We start from the raw sequence: 25,693 nt of genomic DNA on the forward strand, positions 1-25,693 counted from the left end.
ATACGTATCGGTGTGCATACATTTTCGTATATCGTACAAGGCTGTTCATGAAAATTGGTTGAACAACTACATCTTTGTCATTTTTTCACATATTTGTCATAGTTCTTATCTATCCTACAAATGTCTTTTACAAGATATGCATTTATGTCTTCCTTGTCTATGCATTTCTCTGCAATGACCACTGAAATAATCCTTCTCACTCAATTTTTAACTGTGTCTATTCTTTTTTTAGTTCCTCCCGTATTCATCTGGTCTCTGTCAACCTTTGCTTTCCTGTAATAGATTCCTTCTGTAGAGCCTGAAACGTATTTAACATCCTTTGGTTCCTTTGGTGTTTGCTTTGATTTTCAGTTTATCCTCTGGGTTGTTTTCTTTTGCAAACAGCATTCCCTCCACAAACACAAAAATAGTATTGTTCTCGTGGCATGTTAGGGAATCAGATGTCTGCAGGGGAGTCATCCATTGTTTGTAGTGGTTCAGCTCCCACGAACACCCTCTTTAAACCTATCATACATGCGTATGTTGTCTTGATTCATCATGCTAGAACCCATTTTACAATACTGGCTGGCTGCATAGTTGAGTGAGTGCGTGGGTAATTATAAAAGACATCAAAATGTTGATTCTACATGGTTGCATGTTGTCTGCAGTACCAGAGGTGTAATTTTGGCTTACGCTGTTTATTAAAGAACAATTGAAAGCTTCAAACTTGAAAGCTGTCTTATTCATGAGGGCACACATTAATCATTTTCAACATCCATTGTATTTGTCTGCTAAGACACTAATTTCAAATGGAATCAATCACAGTTACAGTTTTTCTCGATCGCTAAGACATATTTCTTGAAACCCTCAACCCATTTTCTCAAATCGGAAAACGCAAAACCAAATCCTCAAACTATATTCACAAAACATCTCACTCCGCTGGCAAAATCAAACAACGCTTTCAGATCACACACACAGCCAGTCAATAACTAAACAATACAGAGCATTCATTAGACATTACCTCAATAATTCGAGAACACAGTGTGCAGGGCATGTAGTTACAGAAAAGAAATGTTTACAGTATTTCATACAGTAAACACATCTTGCAATGAGAACAAAACCTGTACAGTGAATATATTGTACACTGCAAGTAGTGCAAGTACTAAAATATTGAATGTCTGTATATTAAGCATGTGTAGAACAATATAGTAGTTCAACTGCAAAAGGCCAAAGAACAAAGAAAACGAAATGAAAAGCACATACCATCATGTGCTTTTCATTTCATTTTCTTTGTTCTTCACTAAAAAATATTGTGCAACCGCAAAATCAAACATCAACACATATGGTAATGCTCCTGTGCCACCTGTGCATTCTGAACTGGCTTATATTCTCTACAATTGGTTTGATCACCTCCGTAGAAACATTTGTGTAAACCAGGGATCTTCAACAGGGGGTCCAGGGCTCCTAGGGGGTCCTCAGAGTTACTGCAGGGGTCCACCAAATTATTGTTAATTTCTTTTTCAAGATTTTTTTCAAAAAGGTAAATGCCTTGTAGTTTTTTCCAACTCCTTACACACAAAATCTTTTCATGTCAAACGATTTTTGAAACCTCTCACTCAAAGTGCAAAACTAGACACAAAATATCCCAAACCATAAGCTATTTCTCAGACTTTCACTCAGTTTTCAATTGCATGAAACACTTTTTTCAAAACATTACACACAATTGTCTACCTAAAACACAAAAAATCTAACCGGAAGTGACTTGCTTTCCTTATGCAAACAAAACCAATCAAAATGCTACACTTATTTACCAGGTCACACACACACTCCTCACATGTGCAAACACATTATGCTTAACTGAACACTAACCAATCACTGCTTTAGAATAGGCCTACACATAGGTCAAAGGTCAGATTACCTATTTTGAACAATGGATGCCAACAATAGACAGAGAGCAAGGGGAGGAGGAGGGAGAGATAGAGAAGGAGGAGGAGAAGAGCCATCTCTGCTGAGATCAGGGCCACACTTATCATCATGTGATCAACCACGGATTGACCATGAGAGAAGCCCATCATCATCTTGGCGTCCATACTTCAAACCTTCAGAAATGAGAACAGGCATGCAACTTTCTAATGACTATGACAATTTTGGGAATTGTGTGTAGAGTTTTCAAAAAAAGAGACCTAGTTTTGAAAACGTGTGAAAGCAGTTGGAAAAAACTGTAACATGAATCAAACATATTATGAGCTACAACAACAAAAATCATGGATGATAGGCTTACTGGCCTAATAGGTAAGGTACTCACTAAGGTAGCCTACCACAGACACAATTAATCCTAAGGATTCAGTGTGCCACATGTATGTTTAACATTAAAGCATGATTTATAAAATCATACCAACATTTTAATAGCTTAGTATTCTATGTACTGTATAATGTTCTTAGGCTGCCCACACAATATTGTAGGCCCAGTTTACAGTTTTTTCCAACTGCTTACACACGTTTTCAAAACCATGTCTCCTTTTTTCAAAACTCTACACACAATTCCCAAAACTGCACACACAAAATGCAAAATGCCTCACATCTCCTTTCTCACACTGCATTCAAAATACCATAAACACATCTCAAAATGAAGCATTTGCATCAAACACTTTTTTCATAATAGTAAATTTTTCGATATACCATGTACACACTGCTGTTCTAAATCTAAGGCTCTTTTGTCTTTCATAGGCTTATATCTACATTTACAATGTTCTAGAAAGAAAGTACATCCGCTGAAAGTGGTTGAAAAGTGCACCGTAAAAAACAATGTAATGTTACAGTTAATGTAAAGTATGCACTTTGTGCAAAACAAAGTCCGATTGATTTGATTTGATTAGATAGTTACATGCAGTATGGACGCCTTTGTAAAGCTACTCAAGATGGGTTTCTCTCATGGTCAATCCGTGGTTGATCATATGATGAATAAGTGTGGCCCTGATCTCATCAGAGATGGCTCTCCTTCCTCTTCTTCCCTCCTCCTCCTCCTCCTCCTCCTCCTCCTCCTCCTCCTCCTCCTCCTCGTTGTTGTCCCCTGTCTCTCCCTCTTCCTCCCCTTGCTCTCTGTCTATTGTTGTCATCCATTGTTCAACACAGGTAGTCTGACCTTTGACCTATGTGTAGGCCTATTCTAAACCAGTGATTGGTTAGTGTTCAGTCATGGCATAATGTGTTTGCAAATGTGAGGAGTGTATGTATGCCCTGGTAAATAAATGTAGCATTTTGATTGGTTGTGTTTAGAAAAGGAAAGCAAGTCACTTCCTGTTAGATTTTTGTGTCTTAGGTAGAGAATTGTGTGTAATGTTTTGAAAAAGGTTTTTTATGCAATTGAAAACTGAATTAAAGGCTGAGAAATATCTTATGGTTTTGGAGATTTGCTGTGTAGTAGTTGTGCAGTTTGAGTGAGAGGTTTCAAAAATCGTGTGACATGAAAAGATTTTGTGTGTAAACGGTTGGAAAAAACTGTAATATGTAACTTCATTTTATACAATATGTATGTAGTAGGGGGTCCTTGCTCCATCTCTCTTTCAGTTAAGGTGTCCTCTGCTTAAAAAACGTTGAAGACCCTTGGTGTAAATGATGACAACTGTGTCGTAGTTATGTTTAACTTTTGCTAACCATTTTGCAACACAAGTGCATCACAGTGTGAAATGTGTTTTAGCGAGTGAGAATGTGTTTAGAGTTTTACGAGAAAAGTGATTGATTCCACTGAGCATTTGGTTCAGACAATGGAATTTAGTGTTTTAGCAATTCAGAAAAACTGTAATGAAAGCCAGCAGAACACATGAAAGTGAATCCCTTTATTTCATCCGTCTCAGCTTTGCTCAACTGCCCCGTTTTACAACACTTGTCAATCCAGAGTTGCTTAATACTAATTTGAAGCCACAGCTTGTAAATATTTTGTTCGATCAAGTCATGGCCAATCTTAAAGGTCCCATGGCATGAAAATGTCACTTTATGAGGTTTTTTTAACATTAATATGAGTTCCCCCAGCCTGCCTATGGTCCCCCAGTGTATTGAAATGGCGATAGGTGTAAACCGAGCCCTGGGTATCCTGCTCTGCCTTTGAGAAAATGAAAGCTCAGATGGGCCGATCTGGAATTTCCTCCTTATGAGGTCATAAGGAGCAAGGTTACCTCCCCTTTCTCTGCTTTGCCCGCCCAGAGAATTTAGCCCACCCATGAGAGAGAGAGACATCATTGCTTTCAAACGAGCAAAGTGGCAGTTGGTCAAGGCCACACCCCCACTCTCCACCTTGCCCCCTCCCCCCTCTCTCCTCCTCAATAGCTTCAGACACAGAAATGGCACATCCTAAGGGAAGCTCATTGTGGGACTGGCTCTAGTGGCTGTAATTCTGCACCAGAGCTGAATTTCGGGAAAGAGACTTCATATACAGTATACAGCACCATGTCATGGGAGCTTTAAGAAAACAAACCTTACTCATATTTAGTCGCTTCATTTAAGTTTGGTCAAATCTCAAGAAGTAACTTTCATGCATTTAAAAGAATTGTCCTGAAATGAACCGAAATACTGTATGCTTATTTGTTTTCTTTCTGAAAGTGAGATTAAAAGACAGATACAGTATCAGTCTGTGTCTGTGGGTGAAGTACGTAGCTGGAGCCTGGACGTGTTAAGGGGGAGGCTGGGGTGAAAGCTAGCGCTGTTCTGTCCAGAGTTGAATTAAAACAGCTGCTGACTTATTCACACATAGCTTGTTTGTATGACCAGCTCATTAATATAAATTAAAAAATGTCATCTTTTTAGGGTTTTACGGGGCATTTCACGCTGGAACTTCTGAGTTTATTTTCCGAGCCCAATAGATGGCGCTCTCTGTTCAACATAGGGTTGAAAGCATAGATAGGAGAGATAGGTATGGCAATGCAAGACTACAATACAACACACACAATTGAGTACGGAAGATACTGTGGGTGTAGAAATGTCTGGAAATGTACACTTTGATATTGCTTTTCACCTTGTATGTTGACAGTAACTCTAGAAAGAATCCCATTAGCTTGGACAATATCTTCGACATCTACTTTTTCCACTATTTGCAAATCCAGTAGTTGCTGATTTTAAACAGTGTGATAATGTTATTCACAGATAAATCATTATTCTCACTCCTATGAGCAAGTTATTACTGACAGGATGCCTAAAGTAACTTGGACCAACAAGAAAGATGCCATCCACATTAATTTCAGCATTCTAATCACTGACACATTTCGCAAAGCACAGGTCATCTGCCAAGCCTGCAGCCCTGCACCATGGCAACCCAACCCATCTACATTATCTACCCTGGCAGAATGTGACCGCATCGACACCACCTGTTTCTCTGAGCCAATCTGCAGCATATACTCTACATATGTACTCATAAAACATGTATTGTATGTCAATGGTCTGCTCTGCGGGCCTGTGCATGTGACTGTAAAATTGTGCCAGCATTTGATATGGTACCCATCTCACATGTCCCGAGGCCATGGCTGGACTTGCTGCGTGTCAAAAGTGTTTAATGACCCATGATCAGTGATGGACTGGCCATCTAGAATATGGGCAAATGCCAGAAGGGCTGCCCCCCTAATGGGCCACTACTGATAATGTCTTTGATTAATTGTGAGAGAGAAAGTTATTTTATGCATGCAGCAAACAAAAATAAGGCCGGTGTGTTGTAAATGCCAGGGCCGTCACTGCCCATGATGTCCATTTTTCAATATTTCTGGACCCGTTTTCTTTTTACCAAAACTTATGGCAAATAGATGAGAGCCACTGAAGTTTATTAAAGCCCACAACTTATATTACTCAAAACAAGAATACAGGAATGTATGGTGCCCACTTTACAGGTTCTGATCACAGTGCGGCTGTGGTGGAGGTAAAAAGTTCCTAACCGTCTTTACAACAGCCTTCAAAGAGGATATGCCAGAGTGTAGGAAGGATATAGATTTAGTCACATTTACACTATCTAGGCCTATAAACACCTTCTCCTTTTCCCTGCAGGATGTGGTGGAAACAGGTGATCTCAATGCTACGTATGTGGGGAAACTCATGCGTTCTCTTTAGGAAAAGTTTTTACAGGAGTTGAAACACAGATGCAAGAATAAAGGATGCTCTCTGTGATATTTATTTTTTCCTTTGACTGTGTAGGTCTTTAGCCTACTGAGCTCGTCAACATTTACTCCTACACATGCACACATTCAGAGGCAAGATCATATACAAGCCCTTTATTGTGTTATCCTTGTCATTTTTCCTTTTCCTGTTTTTGTATATTCTGTCTGATAATTATATTATATCTTTCTCAGCAACAAGACAGTTTTTACACTTCTACAAATTAAATAAGGTTCAGAATTACATGTAACACTATTTAGATTATATCTTTCTCAGCAAAAGACAGCTTTTACACTTCTACAAATTAAATAAGGTTCAGAGGGACATGCAACACTATTTATATTATATCTTTCTCAGCAACAAGACAGCATTTACACTTCTACAAATGAAATAAGTTTCAGAGTGACATGCAACACTATTTATAGTATATATTTCTCAGCAACAAGACAGCTTTTACACTTCTACAAATTAAATAAGGTTCAGAATTACATGTAACACTATTTTTATACAGTAACTAAATGTGCTTCAGACACCCTTAAAAGCTCTCTGAGTGCAAGCATATATGGAAACCACACATACCTCTCTGTATCCCATAATTTGAAGTGACCAGAACAAGCAGAAACACTGAAATGGTTTCAACAACCTTCATTCTGTCTCTGTAATGATCCGACTTGACAAAGCTTTTTGACCGGTGTACAGAATGAGCGGTTGGTTAGATTCCCATGGCAGGTAAGGAGACGTTCTCACTTGGTGTGTTTCTTCACTGTGTGCGACTGTGTGTGTCTTAGCCAGGGACAGCCATGAGCTCTGTGCTTACCAAGGACCGTGTGTGTGTGTGTGTGTGTGTGTGTGTGTGTGTGTGTGTGTGTGTGTGTGTGTGTGTGTGTGTGTGTGTGTGTGTGTGTGTGTGTGTGTGTGTGTGTGTGTGTGTGTGTGTGTGTGTGTGATGGACAGTGGCAGCTGCTAGCTGCCGTCATGCACAGTCACTCAGGTTTTGTAGCTTTGCTCAAAGCTCCGACGGCTCCAGTGCTGGAGAGCTATCCTCATCCACAGGAATCAGCCACAGTGTTTACTCATCAAACCACAGAACAAGCTGCATTCAAGGCTCCGCTCTTTAGAGCCATGACAGGTTGAAACAAGTCACATTTGTGTCAGTGGAGCTAAAGCAGAAACAGAAGTCCAAAGACAGAAATAGCAACCAATACTATATATTATACAAATCCACTTTTCATTGACTTGCTGTAATTTTTATGTTGTCACATATCCCCAATTAACTTTTACATCCAATCTAGTTCATGTTACACATACATATACATAATACAGTATTCTACCCTACATGGGACATAAAGGGGACAAACACACATTAAAGAGAATAGTCACATCACCCGTTAAAGGTTGGTTACCAGATAAGAGAACTTTTTATTTTCATAAACTGCGTGTTTATCAGAAAGGGGAAGTGTCAGAATACTGGCTATAACACAGCAGGTCCCAATACACTGCATCCTCTTTTTATCATTACGCTTATATGCAGATAAACAACACAACACATGCAAGGCATAGTCCAACTCACTACTTTGCACACACACACACACACACACACACACACACACACACACACACACACACACAGCCAGGAGGCAGCCTTTGTGTCCACCTGTTGCCTGCCAGCCTGTATGTCCTGTTTTATTTTTGGAAAGGAATGGCATTTCAGTTCACTTATCCATTCTGCTTTGGATGGAGTCAACTATTGTATTCCCCAAGCAGGCACCGCTACACATTGTTGTTACTGTAAGTTAAAAACTGTAGTCTAAGGCTTTAAAAAACTTAGTTTAGGTTAGTTGTTGTGTGGCTGTTTTGTGCTACAGTGTGAGGCTTCAGATTTTATATTATCGACAATACCATTTGAAATGGTGAGGTTGCCGGTAGTGATATTGGTTGTTGTTAAAAGCTAGGAGATTTTTTTTGCCCAATTTGAGTTGCCCTTTTGATATCCTCTGCTCTTTTTCTCTGTTATACTGTATACTTTTGACTCTCATCTCCCTCCATCTTCATTTCTTAGATAAAACAACACAGCCATGTCCTATTCATAAAGCAAGCCAGCTACAGTACATTATTTTAGCAGTTCTTTCATTGACACTGCACACCACTAGGTGCTGCTGTTGTGTAAGGTATAGGATTTTTTTCTAATGAAGGCAACACACTACTGAAGTATCTCAATGAACCAGTACCAGACCACAAGAAAAAATGAAAACACATGTGTCAGACTACTGCTTTGCCAGGGACCACTGACTCAGCAGTATCATTCTGGTACACTCTGACTCCCTCTGCTGACACAGAAGTGAACTGCTCCTGTATGTTGTGGAGCATTGGATTACTCTGCTTCATAACAGTTGAACTAAACAGCTGTTTTCTCTTGAGGGAGCATAAACACTTAGGCATGGTTACACTTAAAACTCACATTTGACCCTGGTGGTGTTCTTAATATTCCTAATCCCTCAGAGGGAAGTGGTATTCTTAATAACTGCTGGACAAACTTTTACTTTTAGATCTTTCAAAGCTATGCTTCAAGCTGGATCTGTATAGAAACTAAATGCACTCTGTGGTTAGATTACATGTTGAGACCATTCTCTGCTGAAGTTCCCAGCATCAAGAAACTGAAGCCCCATTTGTTCCATTGGAGCTGCTCTGTAACTCACAGTTTTGTCCCTGCAGGGAAAACAGAGAAAAGAGTGAAGCAGATTAGCTCTAATGCGTTATAAATATCAGCAAATGCCTGTTATTTATTTTTTGTTTTATTAGCTAGTGATAGTAAATAGACAGGAATTGAGGGGGGGGGGGGGGGGGAGGGAGGGGGGGAGGGGAGGGGATGACATGCAGCAAAGGGCCTCAGATTGGACTCGAATACGGGCCGCTGCCAGGGACTACGCCTACATGGGGCGCACACTCTACCGGGTGAGCTAGAGGTTGCCGCAAATTTTTGTTATATATATACTTAAACAAACAATAACTTTATTAGTAGTTTAAATAATGAGCTAGTTAGTCTGATGTCATGTGGCAGGTCATTTCAGAGTCAAAGGGCCATGACTGCAAAGGCCCAGTCTTCTATAGTTTTTAGCCTTGAACTTGAAATTATTAATAGAGACCTACCACAGGATTTCAAGCTGCACTCAGTCATATGTCTCGTATAGTCAGGAGCCAGTCCCATACATGCATTACAGGTGATCTTTAAAATTATATAATACATTTTGAATTATTTGAGTGTGACCTAAAGAAGTTCTGACATAACCAGGGTAAGACAATCCTGTACTTTGCTCAGTTGCATTATGCTATTTAAATTAAAGAAGTAGTAGATATGAGAATCATATGCATAAAAATGAAAAAGATGATGATTTCGATATATTTGATCCAAAGGTGAGATGTAGAAGGAGAATAGTTAAGGATCCCTGTGGTACTCCATGCATGAAATGGTTGTGGCAGATGTCCCCTATAGGCACATAAAAAATGTATTTCCAGGATAGGAATAAAACCAATCCAAAACAGCACCTCTATGGAATTAAGAGGAAGATCTCATTAATCTGTGTTTACTGTATTCCACATGCATTTAGCCGCCTTGCCTAGCCACACTTGAAAGATTGCTTGCAACACCTGTCCTGGTTTGGCATTATTGAATGTTTGCTCTCCACCTAACAATCAGCGTCATGACTGGGGTGCCTTAGCTTGAACCCAATTACTAAGTGTATTGGATGTCTGTCCATAGGAAGCCCTCCTGGGTTATTGTTCTCTTCATTCTACATGTATGAACTTGCAGCTGTCATCTGTTAGGACTAGCTGCATACTATCTATTCTTCAATGCTGTACTTGTGGCATCCCAGCTTCAAAAAGCCATATTAAGTGAGCTAAGATTGGATAATTGGGGTCTAGGTTTTCTAGATGTCTATAGGTTTCATAACCACTGTCATCATTTTAGTGACTACATTTCAGTATTTAATAAGAACTTACTACATATACACTTTTGCACCAACTGCAATTCACATATTACATTCTAATCAGCTTGGGGAGCGATCTATGAATCCTGCACGCTGTATATACTAGATATGTACAGTACAGGCCAAAAGTTTGGACACACTTTCTCATTCATTGCGTTTCCTTTTTATTTTCATGACTATTTACATTTCAGATTCTCATTGAATCAAATTAATGCTTTTTTATTAATAAGGGAAATAATTCCACTAATTAACCCTGACAAGTCACACCTGTGAAGTGAAAACCATTTCAGGTGACTACCTCATGAAGCTCATTGAGAGAACACCAAGGGTTTGCAGAGTGGGGTGGCTGGGTGGCTACTATGAATAATCTAAAATATAAGACATGTTTTCAGTTATTTCACACTTTTTTTAAGTACATAATTCCATATGTGTTCATTCATAGTTTTGATGCCTTCAGTGAGAATCTACAATGTAAATAGTCATGAAAATAAAGAAACACATTGAATGAGAAGGTGTGTCCAAACTTTTGGCCTGTACTGTATATACGCATACTGTACATAACCACCTACTTAATGAAGTTATCTGGTGCATGCTCAATATTTGTTTAGAATTTGCATAATGTTGTTGGTCATTGTGGCTTTTATACAGTATATATTTATATATACACTACACCTATTTTTTCACTAAGTAGTACGTACCTAATGGTGTTTATGTGTATTCTTTTGCTTTTCATTTGTTCAGCTTTGTTGTACTTGTTTTAGCTGTATGCTTTTGTCTTTATCTTTCCTGTTTTGTTGTGTGTGTGTGTATATATACATTTACAGCAACTAAAAACTGGAACAGAGTAAACTGATTCTGATTATGAGGACAAATCTTGAAAGTTGGCCAACAGCAAACTGTCAATCCATGGGCTTGCTCTCTCTCTCTCTCTCTCTCTCTCTGTCTCTCTAGACACACACACACACACACACAAAGCAGGCAAGTCATATCTGGTGTCAGCCAGCCAGCCCCTCCTTCTCAACAATGTCTCAACGTGTCCTGCAATAATTAACCAGCTGCTACAGTGTGCTACACAAGCTCACCTCTAACCACATGCACTGTACTCTGGACCTATGAGCACACACACAAACACACACGCACGCACACACACACGTACAAGGTACGGGACCTCAAACATGGAGTGAACCAGCTTCATTTGTTTGGCGATTGAAGGACTAGCCAGGTAGGTGTAAACGTGTGATTGACCTTTTTTATGCATCCGTTTGTTAAAATAAGTTTTTCTGTGGAAGTAAAGGAACCAACCTGTGCTACTTTAAGGTAATAAAAAAACACGTAATGATGTACCCATGGTCTAACAGTTAATTAAAACCTAGTATGAGAGTTTAATGTTTGTTGTATATGTGAATATTTAACAGCATACTCCTCTTTAAACGTCAACTTCATGAAACAAGTAGTAATGTCACAATTTAAAATCTATATGACTGCAAATATATATATCAAGGCAAAGTAATGACTTTTTCATAATTGTGAGGTTTTAATTTATTAAAAGTCACAACAGATATAGTGCTTAAAAATACAAGTAATACATGTGTCTAGTCAATCAGTATAATTTGGTTAATGTAAAATTGAACAGAACCCAAAAGGGACAGAGTTTCAACAGGAGGCACTGCACTTACATTAAATCATATTTAGGTCCAAACTGAGCATGTGAGTGAGAAAGAACAAATGTCAAACACTATAATACAGTACAAAAGAGAAAGGAGTGGAGTAAGAGAGAGGGAGAGGCGGAGAGAGGGGGAATGGCATACAGGAAGGCAATACAGGGTGTGTCATGGTGTACCTTGGCTTTTCCCCCCGCTGGCTACATATTTTCCGGCTCACAGTTTAACAACTTGTTCTTTACTGTGCATATACACTGCATCCTTTATCGTTCTAAATTTAGGCCCATTGGTGATACATTTCTAAGAACAGAAAAGCTGTCCAATTTTAGTCCATCCCAAAAATGTGTTTGTGTCTTTGATTCGGTTATCATTGCCAACCGGTTGGGTTGCTTTGGTTTATTTGTGTTTTCACTTCTACATCAGCAGCTGGCACTGTTGCAAGAAGCCCGTAAACTCATATTTATACCAATACCTCACTAGAAGTGAAGTGGAACACGACGGATCACTAAACAGGAGGAAGTAGTCGTGACACTGGATTGTAAAAACACGTTGTTGTGTTTTTTGCACAAATGACTTCAACTGTCAAAACTAAAAATCCCTGATAGTCTTGTTTTATGAGATTCTTTGGCTTCCAGGCTCCTAGCAGTTGCCTTCCTTTGACCTCAGGTTAAAAGACCGCTGCTGGTCATAGAACAGCGTCTCTGTTGGATTCATGAACTCAGGTTATTGACTTTGCAATGTTTACCACTTATCAGTAGTTCTCCATTGATGGCTTTGCTTTGGCTTTTAACATGCACGTGATTTCCGAAATCAAACACAAGCACATGCATGCGGACGCACACAGACACACACAGTTTGGATGCATTTGCTCCATGGGAACCTTAAAACCTGCGTGTTGAGGCTTGAAAGAGATACAGTCAAGTGCTTACATCAGCTCAGGTTAGAGATAAAAGAGAAAGACGATGAATCTTTGGTCTTTGTGTACCAAAAACCACAAATTTCTTCCGTGCTTTGCTGCCTGTATTTATTTTTGCAATGAGGAGGCTTTTGAAAACTTTTTTGTGTGCATCTGCTTGTCTTCAGCAATGCCCGATGCCATGCCTGTTCAGACACAAACATGTACATCTGGGAATCGTGTACTACTCAGATCGAAGCAGTAGATCAAGGCAAATGAGTGCTGCGGTCTAGATCTAGAGATCCTGCACCTGGCCAGGTATCCTTGGGTTCCTGTTGAGATCCAGAAAAAAAGCATTTCTTAATGCATTAGGAACACACTCAAAAAATTCTAATTATTACACACTAAATTTAAGAAAGAATATTAAAGATGTGCATTTAAGCTATCTTATCACTCAGTCTCACTCTCTCAGCTCTATTAGATGATTTGTAGTATATGAAGTATATATTTTGTCTTCTTCTGTATTTTAGATAATATTGACGAATTGTAATTCTTAACATCGTATAACTATAACGTATAACTCATAACTTGCAGTCATGTTAGAAAGAAGGTGTTCTCACATGAGTTCTATTAGAATGAAAAGTAGAGCTGTTATGTCTATAATAGGTATAAAAATGTCTCTGGTACATATTTTTCTATATGTTTTCTATCGCAATGTCACAAAAAAAAAAAAAAAACTGGCCGAACTGCATTTATGTTATTTGGACGAAGCTTTACTTTGTGATGCTTGCACGTTATGTTCATTTTGCACTAAAGTTCTTAGTAAAATGAGAAAATACTCAGTACTTTTCATTTTTCAAGTATTTAATTCACGCAGGAATATACAATGTTCAAAAACATATGGCTTTACCATGTGGTTATTTCATATATCGGATACATTCATATTGTGATGTATTTCATTATCGAGACATGAAATTAACTATATCGGATAGAAGATTTTGGCCATATCACGCAGCCCTAAAAAGGTATATGAATGCACCATGATGTGAAACATATGATATGTGAAATACAGTTTCACATGTAATAGATTCCGATTACGTGTTTTTCCCGATGTCCGATATATAACCTGTGTAAGACGACATCATGTGTGATAGCAGACATTTCACGTGTAATATAACGTGAAAAAGCATTAATTCACATATACATGTTGTTTTATGGACATTTTGAAATATATTTTACATGTGAGAACATACATTTCACACGCATTTTGTGCATTTTGAAATGTATGTTTTAGATTGGTAATGTGGGATTTGCATACATTCTATAAACATTGCATGGAAAGTTGCGTTACTGCACCTTTTAAATTCTGTTGTTGTTAGTGTAAAAGGGTTCGTCCCTCACAACAGTGAGCTGTCAGTCAGAACAGGGAGTGCTGGGGCTGCTGGGATGACAACTGCTGAATACCTGAGATGTTTCTTCTAGCAGAAAACAGGCTGAGACAGAGTGAAGGAGAGGTGGAAATAGTGACGGAAAGAGACACATAAGACAGACCCTGCTTTCACACCGCTGTGTCTTTCACGCAATTTCAGAAGAACAGCAAAAAAAAGAGAAAAAAAAAAGAGTTTCAAAAGAATAGAAACGACAGAAGCCACGTGGATGCTCTCAACAATCTCTGCTCACAGGCACAGGCTTCTCCGACCAAAGAATATAAACAAACGGTTGGCTCTACACTGTCATCACTGGTTACTGGGTGGAGTACTGTTATTAAATCTCTTGGAGACGGCACAAAAAAAGAAAGCGAAAGAGTGAAGGCACAGCTAAAGAGAGAGAGAGAGAGAGAGAGAGAGAGAGGGATAAATATAACACAAAAACATCAGAGAGAGAGAGAGAGAGCGAGAAGATATTTAAAGCACAGAGAGAAGAAAGACAGGGACTAAGAAACAGAATCGAGAAGAGAGCTCTAATTTGTCATGTTAAAGACGGTAAGACTCAAATTATATTGTTCTATTTCTGGATTTGTACAAGTGCGGTGTTGATCATTTTTCTGTGCAATTCCTTACTCCATGTTGACATAGGAAGTACCATTCAACAAGTCGGCAGCCTCCAGTGTTAGTCTCCTGCTTCGAGCTCCAGATGTTTACAGTATTCCTTGCTATGAATAATGTCTTCATTTAACCCCTTTGCAGTAACCAGAGATGAATAAAGCACCTCTTCTCCCAGTGATCCAGACAGGGGATGGCAGGACACTGTCCAGGTGGGTCACTTTGGTATGCGGCTCAGACTCTGCTGACTTTTGTTTGAAAGTACACCGGTATGTATGTTACATATCGATACACTTTATCAAACTCCGTGATAAGCAATAATGAATGTTGTCTGACTTAAATCAGCCATATTTGGACCATGACTACATAAACATGACTTGCGTGGCAGTGCTACTAGGGCTGTCAAACAATTACATTTTTCCAATCGCGATTAATCGCGGGATTTCTATAGTTAATCGCGATTAATCGCGTGTTTTATCACATGATTAAAATTCTATTATTTTGCTTTTTAAGTACATATTAACAATGGAAAGCAATTTTTGACAGTGTATCCTGATTGGGAATTAAATGAATGCAAAGAAAGTGACTTTATGAACCTGATTTTCAGATTTGTATTTGTTATTTATTTATTTACTGTAAACAAAAGAAAAAGTAACTCCTAAAAAATGTTGATTACTCACTGACATCCAGTGATCACCTTGCATCACTTTGCAGCACTTTCAGTTTGGCTGCTTTCTCCGTGTCGTACAGGCTGTGTGTTCTCTTAATACATCCATGCTGTGTATGCGTGCGTGAAACTACTGTCCCCCTCAACGGCAATGTATATGACGGGTAAGAACATGCCAACCGTAGTCCTTAAGACCCGAGTCTGCTACGATGCTGACAGGTCTGCAGTTAGTTACCACCCATTTCGCAAGAGCTGTAGTAATGTTTTTGGATTTGGTTTCATCCGCAGGTCGGCAAGTAGCACTCTCCAAAATAGTGCTTTGCCTGAGCCTGCTAGCATCAACCTGGGTCACGTTAACTTTACTACTATGCTTAGCTCGTAGGTGATAGCTCAAGCTTTTTGTGCTTCGGTGATATTTTAATTCGGCTTTACACAATGTGTACATGGCTTTCGACTTGTCTACGAGCCGTTTTGGAAAATACAAAGCACCATTCAGAATTGAGTTGCTACTGTCTTTCTCCATCATGCCTGCAGCCTGCAGCAGCAGGATGTGTTACAGGGAAGTATGGCAAAGTAAAATACTAGCCTGTTAGGCACGGCGCGAAGCTGAGTGAAGTGAAAATAAATTAATAAATGGCGGCATGCGATTAATGCGATTTAAAGAAGAAAAAAAATTTACACGTTATGCTCGGCCCTTAATCGCATCGCGATTAATGCGTTAATGCTGACGGCCCTAATTTCTACACCTTTGTGTTTAGTCATTCAGAATATGAATCAGCTTTATTGACCAAGTATGTGCACTCATACAAAGAATTTGACTCTGGTTTTCCGTTGCTCTTACTTAAGATACACAGAAATGTCACAAGGGTGCTTTATATACATGAGGAATATACAGTGTATACAGCGTGCTTGGATTTATTTTTGACAGTAATGTTAAAAAACATACTGTATTTAAACTATAAAATATGTAATGGACAGGCACAGTGGATGTTAGTGTTATTTACAAGCACGGTGGATGTTGCTGTTGTGTTCATTTCAGAGCACAGTTTCTCTCACTGCTCAACACCTACAACTGCTTCCTAAAGGACCACACTCAACTGCACCTCAATTACTCTCAGGTATGGTATAATTCCATTTTAAAATTTTCAATTTTGTTGTGCATTAATTTCTATTTGTCAGCCTTGTTATTGCCCTTAGACGTGTGCCATAACCAGGGCCAGACGGTATCTGCGGACGCAGAATTCCGCCAAGAATTTTCTGCAGAATTTCCTCAGGTTTTGCTCCATATTAAAAAAAAAAAAAATCTCTCAATTTTAACACAAGATGAGCAGAATAATCAGTCTGCTAAATTCTGCGGATTTTCATTTTCAATGACAAAGAAAAAAAAAAAATCTGCAGATTCTGTTTGGGCCTGACCATCACTTTGCAGCGAGTCTCAGCTGTGTATCACAGGAGGTTGCAAAAAGTGTAGACATAAGAAGTATCTTCAGGACTCGCTTATTAGCGATTACATGGCTGCTTTTTGAATCAGGGTTCATGAAGTGTTGTGTTAATTGAATGTGTGACTGTAATTATACACCCTATAGCAGGTGTCTATGGCTCTGTCTCTGTAACAGGGTGGTGATGGAAAGGTGGTGGTGGAAGGCTTCCTGAATATCTCCTGGGGAGTACGGAGACCCATCCGGCTGAAAATACAGGACGATAAACAGATGCTGCCCTTTGCTCCTATGTTCCCACCTGACCCCACCAGTCCAGTCAGCCCCATTGGAGACAAGAGGTTGCTTTCAACTTTCGTTTTTTCGTGGTATCAATTACATGTCTGCAACACAGAGAGATAGGACGCATGGATGTTTATTGGCATTAGCAAAAAAAAAAAGAAATAGGATGAATTTTCTTCTACCAAACTCCATTTTGCTAATGGAATCATTTCAATACGATGTTTTGTCATCTATATTTGACCAGTTAAAGATGAACAGTGAACATCGACAACTTCTCAGTCCCCCCCCCTTTCCGCTAAAGCCCAAAACTGTCTCCTAAGCCCCTCCCCCAACAAGGAAGAATGAATGCGTGTGCATGAGCAGTGATTGACACACAGTTAGACACCCCCCCCTGGCCCTGATTGGTGCATCTGAACAGGGAGCAGTGGATTTTTGCAAATCACACTACAGGCTGTAGGTGGTGCCAGAGGAGACAGATATTTTTTTAAATGACTTGCGTCATGTAGTTCTACTGGAACATAGGGTCAGTTTCAGCAAAAATGACAGAAAGTTAGTTTTAGAAGTCTTACCTACTGCAACTTTAAAGACGGAGAAAGAATAATACAAAAAATTCTAAGATGATTGAATTGGTAATTTATTTAGTTGTAAAAGGGAACAGATTAGATTAGGAGCTGTCATCAACCATGACAAGGTAACTTTTGACTTTCAGACCAATAATGCTAACAATGGCACATTTGTGCAGAGATGGTCATAAATCAGCAATTTTTATTTTGTATATGTCAACTTTACCAGCCATCATTACGTTCCCTCACATAGTAAATCCAAATATGAGCTTCTGGTAGACATGTGTATTGATTAAACGTCTGTAAAGTGCAGTGAACACAGTGGAGAGATCATGCTGACATTTACACAACCCTTAATCCAGTTAACACAGCTCTCTACATGCGTACGATTGAGTATACTTTGGTTCCTGCAACAAGTCATAATTTGCTCTGCATTTTTCCTTCTTGCAACTAACAATAAAGTGAGCTTTTAGAAAGGTCTGTAGAAATACGGGCAAAAATACTGTGTTAATATGAAGATGAACAGAAATGTCCTTTTAAAGGTGCAGAGGATTCACTGTAAATTTACATAATTTTACGGTTTTGGATTAACTGAAAATGTCCGTAAACTTTAGGGGAAAAAAGGTTCTGGTAATTTTCTGCCAGGACAGTATGTGTTTTTCAACAGATTTTTTTTCTTACAGTGTAGACAGATCTATTAGACTGGGTAAACCCAGCCTGAAGTGCCGGCGATTTGACTTCGCCCTAGCTGGAAACCTGTATATTTATCTATCCTGCTTCAGTTACAAATCTGCGGGGACCAATCACAAACTGGCTTATATACCTGCCGCGCTATTGGCGGGTTTAACACAATGACAATTTCTTGTTTACATTCAACATGGCGGCCACCGAAGTGCAGCAATCCGTTGCTGCTGCTGCTGCTATGTCACCCGGATCGTTGGTCTGATTGGTTGAAGGACTGTCCAATTGCGAGAGTCATCTGAACTATGCCTGTTGATCATGCCTCTTGTGCAGTAGAAAATACAGAGCAGACTCCCCAGACTAATGTTCAGTCTTAAAAGATTGAGATTGGTCTGGTGATAGCCAGACTACAAATCAACTGCTGTATAAATCACGCCAAGATTGAAGCATGTGAAATGTAATTGAAGTTAATATCTACATGCAGGTAGGTTACGCATCAGTTTGAAGTATCTGAGATGATTCCCTCCATTGTCTCTCTCTCTCTGCAGGGGGATGTCCCGATGGGGAGAATATGTTGACCTCCACCAGATAGATGAGATGACTGAAACACCACAGGACTCAGTAGTCACCAAACCTTTACCAGGTTGGTTTTTATTTTCCTCCGATATCCCATAATTGAACTCTCAACAAAGTTATCTAAAAAGTAGTGGTGAAGGAAGTATACTTTTACTTAAGTAAAAGCAATCCCACAGTGTATTAACGCTTAATTACAAGTCCTACATTCAATATATTTGTAGTACCCCTTGTCTGGAATTTATTATTATTTTCTTTACTTTAAATATTTTAAAAACTATTTCTGTTCATTTGCAATTGTGTGGCAGCATGTACAGCTGTCTTTAATGGCATTGTTAGGTGGGTTCCTTTGACAAGCCCTTAGGTTGTTTTTTTTATCCCAGCTGTGCATTTTATTGTTATTAGATATTTCTTCTTTTTTTTATATTTTATATGAATAAATAAAGAAAATATTTATATATTATACAAACATTTCAACAGCAAAATGTACTAAAAGTACCAAAAGTTGAAATTCTCATTGTGCAGAATGACCCAACACATTTTTGAATTATGATTATCAAATAAATCTATCCACCGCTATTTTAGGCCCAGCTGTTTATGAGACGACCACGTTGCGTCCTATGAGGCGGAAGAACTTGGAGCTGGAGGCGGAGTCCAACCTGTTTCGCTGTATGAGTGACGCCTCGTTGGTCAAGAGGAGGAGGGGTAGGGGGAAGTCAGCAGCACAAATAGAGAAGGAAAGACAGCATCGCTTTTCAATCAATGGACACTTCTATAACTATAAGGTAGGTTTCTGCTCAACACCCCCCCTCATGACTTGCACCTAGTTTTCATCTATTCCTCATCTCTCTTTTATCATTCTCTTCCTGTCTAGCTCAAACCTCCCCTCCCTTTCCATGTAACACATATGTCACTAGTTTTCCCTCACTCCCATCCGCACTGTAACTCACTCGTCTCTCATTGTCTGCAGACCGCTATCTTCACCCCATCCTTCGGCACACCAACTAAAGTTCGCATCTCCAGCAGTATGAACACAAACCAGGTCATTGAACAGCTACTAACCAAGTTCAAGGTGAGCTTTTGTACACGCTCTTCAAAGTGCAGGAGAAAAACAGTGACGTAGTGAATGGCACTAACGTGCATCGCAGTGATGTCATTTTAATCAAACGTATGTATGAGCCACTGCATTCTTTTCTATCTAGTTTATACATTCACACGGTTAAAGCTATTAGTGCGCGATTATTTTATATTAGAGGATTGAACGTCATTCGTTACATTCGGGCCATTGCCAAATTAGTTGAAAGCTAATTAAGCCTATCAGTTCCGCACAACTCTCTCTGTATTTCTCATTATGGCTATGTTTACAAAATGGTGTGGTCTGGCGACATTCGAGCACAGAAGCTCGAGTGATGCGTTTTACCATACCCGTTCTCACTCCCAACTCGTGAAATACTGACACTTGGTCAGTGGCTCTCAGCGTCAGAAACTGACAGAAAAATCACCCTTTAGCTTCTCTATGGGACGCACCGGGCAGCTTAAGCGTGGTGCTGTAAGATGTCGTAGTATTAAGAGCGACAACGGTAGAGAGTAGTATGAAAGACCTAACATCCCCGTAAGACGGTAGGTTAGGGTGGTGGATGGGTCAAACAACACAGGACTTTCACCCAGGAGATCAGGGTTTGTGTCCCGTTCTTGTCCCGCGTACCACTGAAACGTACGTTTTCTAACCCCACCCAAGATCTTTTCCTAAACCTAACTGTCCCTTTCTTGTGCCGCATGTCAGTTAAATGTACGTCCCGACCCAGAGCGCCAAAAAGTGATGCCAAGAGTCCCGACCAAGCGCGTCTAAATATGACGCCAAAATGGCCGAATTAGCTCAGTTGATAGAGCACATGGACACACACAGGACATCAAAATTACAAGATAATTACCTCTTCTGAAGAGTCCATCATGTTTTTTTAATCCTCCGTGTCCTCCTTGATTTGACGGGATAAGCGCTACTAGCACTGCGTGGAGGAGGGGTGGGGGTTGTGCGCGATCACCGAAGGCTTGCGTCATGTGGACGCGCCGACAGTGTTGTTGTCATTACTTAGAACTCCTCATGGAATACAGTATTTATTTGACTGTTGATGAAAGTAAGAATTACACAGAATGTATTACAGTTAGCTTTGACGGTGCAGGTGCAGGAGCTGATCATTCTTTCATGTTCTGACAGGGTTAATCAGTTAATGAATATGAATTAGAGCTCACCGTATTGGGGATAATTTTGCAAATGATGTGCTTAATCCATGTATTATAGATTACACAGATATGTGCAAGAAATATAATCAATTATGTTTGGGCTGTTCAAAAAAGTACTTATGCAACATCTTTTTAAAGAAAAAAAAAAGGGATTTATAGGCTGTGAAGTAATGTGATTTATTAAATCATCATAATAGAATAATAGACCTTAAAGGTCCCGTGACATGGTGCTCTTTGGATGCTTTTATATAGACCTTAGTGGTCCCCTTATACTGTATCTGAAGTCCCTTTCCCGAAATTCAGCCTTGGTGCAGAATTACAGCCACTAGAGCCAGTCCCACAATGAGCTTTCCTTAGGATGTGCTATTTCTGTGTCTGTAGCTATTGAGGAGGAGAGAGGGGGCTAGGTGGAGGGTTGAGGTGTGGGCTTGACCAACCGCTACTTTGCTTGTTTGAAAGCCATGATGTCTCTCTCTCTCATGGGTGGGCCAAATTCTCTGGGCGGGCAAAGCAGAGAAAGGGGAGGTAACCTTCTTCCAGATCGGCCCATCTGAGCTTTCATTTTCTCAAAGGCAGAGCAGGATACCCAGGGCTCGGTTTACACCTATCGCCATTTCTGGCCACTGGGGGACCATAGGCAGGCTGGGGGAACGCATATTAATGTTAAAAAACCTCATAAAGTGACATTTTAATGCCATGGGACCTTTAATTGGCTAACCAGAATAAGGATTTACAATAGATGTTTGAATATTTGTCTTGTGTGTTCATCCTCCAGATAATGAACGATCCCCAGGAGTTTGCTCTGTACTGTGTTCACCAGAGTGGCGGTATGGTTTGTTACACAGTCGATGACATAATCAGACGCTGGAAGACGGCAATTACGATGCTTCACTGATGTTGTGCATGTGTGTGTGTGTGTCCAGAAAAGAGGAAGCTCAGTAACAAGGACCAGCCACTATGGGAGCGCATACTACAGGGACCCTCTGATGACATCATGAAGATCTTTTTGATCGACATGGACGAAGAAGAAGTCAGCAACGATGTGAGTGTTCTAACCCTGCCACCAGAGGGACTAACGTAGAGACCAGACCAAAAATACGTCAAGCATATTGTAACACCAGTACTGGAAGATTTATTGATTTAGTAAAAGACGTTGCATCCATGTATGTCGGTGCAGTTTGATTTGAGTTTAATGACAGAATCCTTCATCTGGAATGTGAATATTTGATATGCAAGAATTTAAATTGTCTGGCCACATACATTTCTATTGTACATGTGAAGTGTATTCACATGTACAATAGAAAGAGACTAAGGGTGTGACGAGACGCTTATTTCACGAGACGAGACACATCACGAGATTGGGTTCACGAGAACGAGACAAGATTTCTCGTCGAGGTGAAAAGTTGTCTCGTGAGGCGATGTGATGTCAGTGTGATGGAGTGTGAAATTACTATTGAAGATCCCCCTGCCACTTTTAAATAATTTGTTTGGCAACATTTTGGTTTTCCTGCGGAAATAATAAACGGCGAAAGAGTGACAGACAAGACGAACACAATATGTAAACATTGTAAGAAAAAAATGCCGTATACCGCGGCTAACATGAGCACTATGCAAAAACACTTACAGCACCACCACAGCTCTCTACTAACTACTGCACCCGCGACTCGCAGGTGCAGTAGTTAGTAGTACGGCATTTTTTTTTTACAATGTTTACATATTGCGTTCGTCTTGTCTGTCACTCTTTCGCCGTTTATTATTTCCGCAGGAAAACCAAAATGTTGCCACACAAATGATTTAAAAGTGGCAGGGGGATCTTCAATAGTAATTTCACGCTCCATCACGCTGACATCACATCGCCTCACGAGACAACTTTTCACCTCGACGAGAAATCTCGTCACGTTTTAATCTCGCGAGATCTCGTACAACGAGATCTCGTCACACCCCTAAAAGAGACTAAAGCCCAGTTCAGACCAAAGATTCACGACGAGACACAACAGTTTTAGAACGAAAAGTTGCAGCGGTCTAAACCAGTTTCAGCAGTGTCATGACACAGTCATGACACTGCTGAACTCTAACCATAACCATAACCAAAACAAATGACACTTAAATAATACATGTTTGACTTGTTTATAATGTTTATGACACGTTCATGACAGTGCCATGTCCCTCTTATGTAGGTACCTTTTTAAGTAAAGTGTAACCCAATGTTCTAACATTCAGCAATTTTAGTTGCTTACATTTCAATTTGGGTTCTAATCTGCGCCATGAAATTACTAACTTCTTCTCTGGGGACGACCATCATTAAACTTCACAACCGCACACCTGCTCCCCCTCTGACACATTAGAGCGAGACTCAGCCAAAGATGGGAGTCTGGCACAACCACCTCCGATTGGCCAAAACTGCGTTCGGTTTGAGCCCCCTTAAAAAGGGTCTAAATCAAATCGTTGCCATGGAGATGATACTCTGATGATACTCGTCACATTAGTGTGCACTGGCAGGTTTCAGAACGCTGCAGACCAGCTCGTTGCAAGAGGTTGCAAGTTTCAAGTTGTCTCGTCGCGAATCTTTGGTCTGAACTGATGGGCTTTTTCAGAACTGAAAATCAAGGTCTCTTTAATTTGAATTCAACCTCTAGTAATGTAAACACATCTTCGAGTGCATCAGAGAAAAATTAAACCCTGGATTTAGTATTTCATAGTTGTTTAGATTCAATTAATGTATTAAAGCTGGTGTATGAATCAACTTAGTACAAATATTAGTTATTCGGATTGTGCTTTTCTCCAAGATATTAAAATAAAACAGAAGAGTTACATTTCGTTACATTTCATTCATTTACATTTACATTGCAAATACAGATGTCCCTCTGAATAATTAATTGTTTTAGTGTTTATAGATTGTGAGAGCATATATGGTAGTGTCTTGTTTGCTATTTTAGTCAAGTTTATTTGCCACAATCTTAATATTGCCCTATTACAGATTTGATTTACTTCATTTTCTCCTCTCCTCTCCTCTCCTCTCCTCTCCTCTCCTCTCCTCCTCTCCTCTCCTCTCCTCTCAGGTAGCCCAGTATCTGAACTTGGAGCTTCCTATCCTGGAGCAGGTTCTACTGAAACTCAGAGAGGAGGAGAACAGAGAGATACAGAGAGTCATTAACAAGTCAGTATATTATCTTATGCCTTAAAGGATGCCTTTAGCAGAGAGTTGACCTCGTCATGAGGAAATGTTACAGTGCATTATGTGAATTAAAGGCGGTGAAGTAAAGTGTTTGGTTATAGACTTTCAGGCGTTAAACTCCCAATACGAAATGACAACATCTTCATGGACAACCAATCACTCATGCAGTTTGACGCTGTGCAGTTTACTACCCTCTTTTGAATGACTTCATCCTCCCACAAACAGATGTACATAGACTATATTCACTTTAAAGTGTTTGGAAACACAAACCCTGTAGTACCACTTCTATGGCAGTACATTTGCAGCTCACTCATGTGTCCGTGTGTGTGTGTGTGTGTGTGTGTGTGTGTGTGTGTGTGTGTGTGTGTGTGTGTGTGTGTGTGTGTGTGTGTGTGTGTGTGTGTGTGTGTGTGTGTGTGTGTGTGTGTGTGTGTGTGTGTGTGTGTGTGTGTGTCAGGTACCACCAGCAGCATAGACTCTTGTCCCATATGCTGACCTCTAAGATGTCGCCTCACATTGAGACCAGCGTCTGACGACTGCCGGCTCTAGCATCACTGTAAGGATGAAGGAGTAGCTGTGGAGAACGCTACAAATAACACCACCTACCTGACGTACTGACAAAATACATGGTTCATTTGCAAGTCTTACAAACTGGGTCACTTATATCATTTGTATTCATTTATTCACATTATTTTTTCCTTACATTATTTTTTATCTGTAAAATAAGTACAACATATGTTTATAAGAAACAGCTGTAAATAACTGTACATTTGTGTTTATTATTAAATATATGTTGTGGGACCAGCATGACTTCTTATGTTTTGTGCTTTCTGTTTGGGAAGTATGAACTTTTTCAGAGGTTAGTTAGAATCATTGAAATATTCTATACACATAAATGTTGAATGTAAATATGGCTTAATTTGAAAGGGTTACCTGGTCATCAAGGACCATGGTGGAAATAAGTCTTGAACTATATAGTTACCCTTGACATGAGAAGATGTGCTTAATTTTGTCATGAGGACAACACCTGTGTCCCTCCGTGCTGCCTCAGACATTCGCTGCATCTCCTAACACTTAGATTGCCTCCTTGAGTCCTCCACTCGCCTCCCTTCCTCGCGTCTTAGTCCCTCCCACCAAGGAGACGCGGGAGCGAGGAAATCATGGGAGGAGAGAGGCAACGAGCAAATGTGTTGTAGCGGGATGATACGTCCTTTCCTCTGAAGCGTCACATGAATACGTCAGCTGTGTGGGCTGAGTTAGCAACTCCTTCAGCTGCACAGCTTCAGGGAAGGCTGCTCTCGTGTATCCTCGATTAATAGCTCCTCGATGATCCCTCCTTGATGCCTGCTTCTCGGTCCTCGGGGCAGAAATAAGAGCTTT

At 39.9% G+C, this 25,693-nt stretch overlaps 2 protein-coding genes across 5 annotated transcripts in view; one reads left to right on the top strand and one right to left on the bottom strand.

Moving 5' to 3' along the window:
* musk (muscle, skeletal, receptor tyrosine kinase) overlaps window positions 1-6,898 on the bottom strand; it is a 43,735-nt gene extending 36,837 nt beyond the window's left edge. For both annotated transcript variants that reach the window (XM_028601865.1, XM_028601864.1), the window contains exon 1: window positions 6,691-6,898. In XM_028601865.1, the coding sequence (XP_028457666.1) occupies window positions 6,691-6,760 (70 nt within the window). In that variant the 5' untranslated portion in view covers window positions 6,761-6,898. The remainder of the gene's footprint in view (window positions 1-6,690) is intronic.
* rassf6 (Ras association domain family member 6) overlaps window positions 1-25,120 on the top strand; it is a 50,033-nt gene extending 24,913 nt beyond the window's left edge. Inside the window, exons 1-11 of one of the 3 annotated variants that reach the window (XM_028601867.1) lie at window positions 11,161-11,319; window positions 14,840-14,907; window positions 16,402-16,480; window positions 16,979-17,139; window positions 18,873-18,967; window positions 19,483-19,682; window positions 19,868-19,969; window positions 21,914-21,965; window positions 22,062-22,180; window positions 24,198-24,295; window positions 24,771-25,116. In XM_028601867.1, the coding sequence (XP_028457668.1) occupies window positions 14,849-14,907; window positions 16,402-16,480; window positions 16,979-17,139; window positions 18,873-18,967; window positions 19,483-19,682; window positions 19,868-19,969; window positions 21,914-21,965; window positions 22,062-22,180; window positions 24,198-24,295; window positions 24,771-24,846 (1,041 nt within the window). In that variant the 5' untranslated portion in view covers window positions 11,161-11,319; window positions 14,840-14,848 and the 3' untranslated portion in view covers window positions 24,847-25,116. Of the gene's footprint in view, window positions 1-11,160; window positions 11,320-14,581; window positions 14,636-14,839; window positions 14,908-16,401; window positions 16,481-16,978; window positions 17,140-18,872; window positions 18,968-19,482; window positions 19,683-19,867; window positions 19,970-21,913; window positions 21,966-22,061; window positions 22,181-24,197; window positions 24,296-24,770 lie in introns of those variants that run through there. The other 2 variants (XM_028601869.1, XM_028601866.1) reach the window with 2 other exon arrangements.
* Window positions 25,121-25,693: the final 573 nt, after the last annotated feature.

This window comes from Perca flavescens, chromosome 16 (assembly GCF_004354835.1).
Source record: "Perca flavescens isolate YP-PL-M2 chromosome 16, PFLA_1.0, whole genome shotgun sequence".
NCBI classification, from domain to species: Eukaryota; Metazoa; Chordata; class Actinopteri; order Perciformes; family Percidae; genus Perca; species Perca flavescens.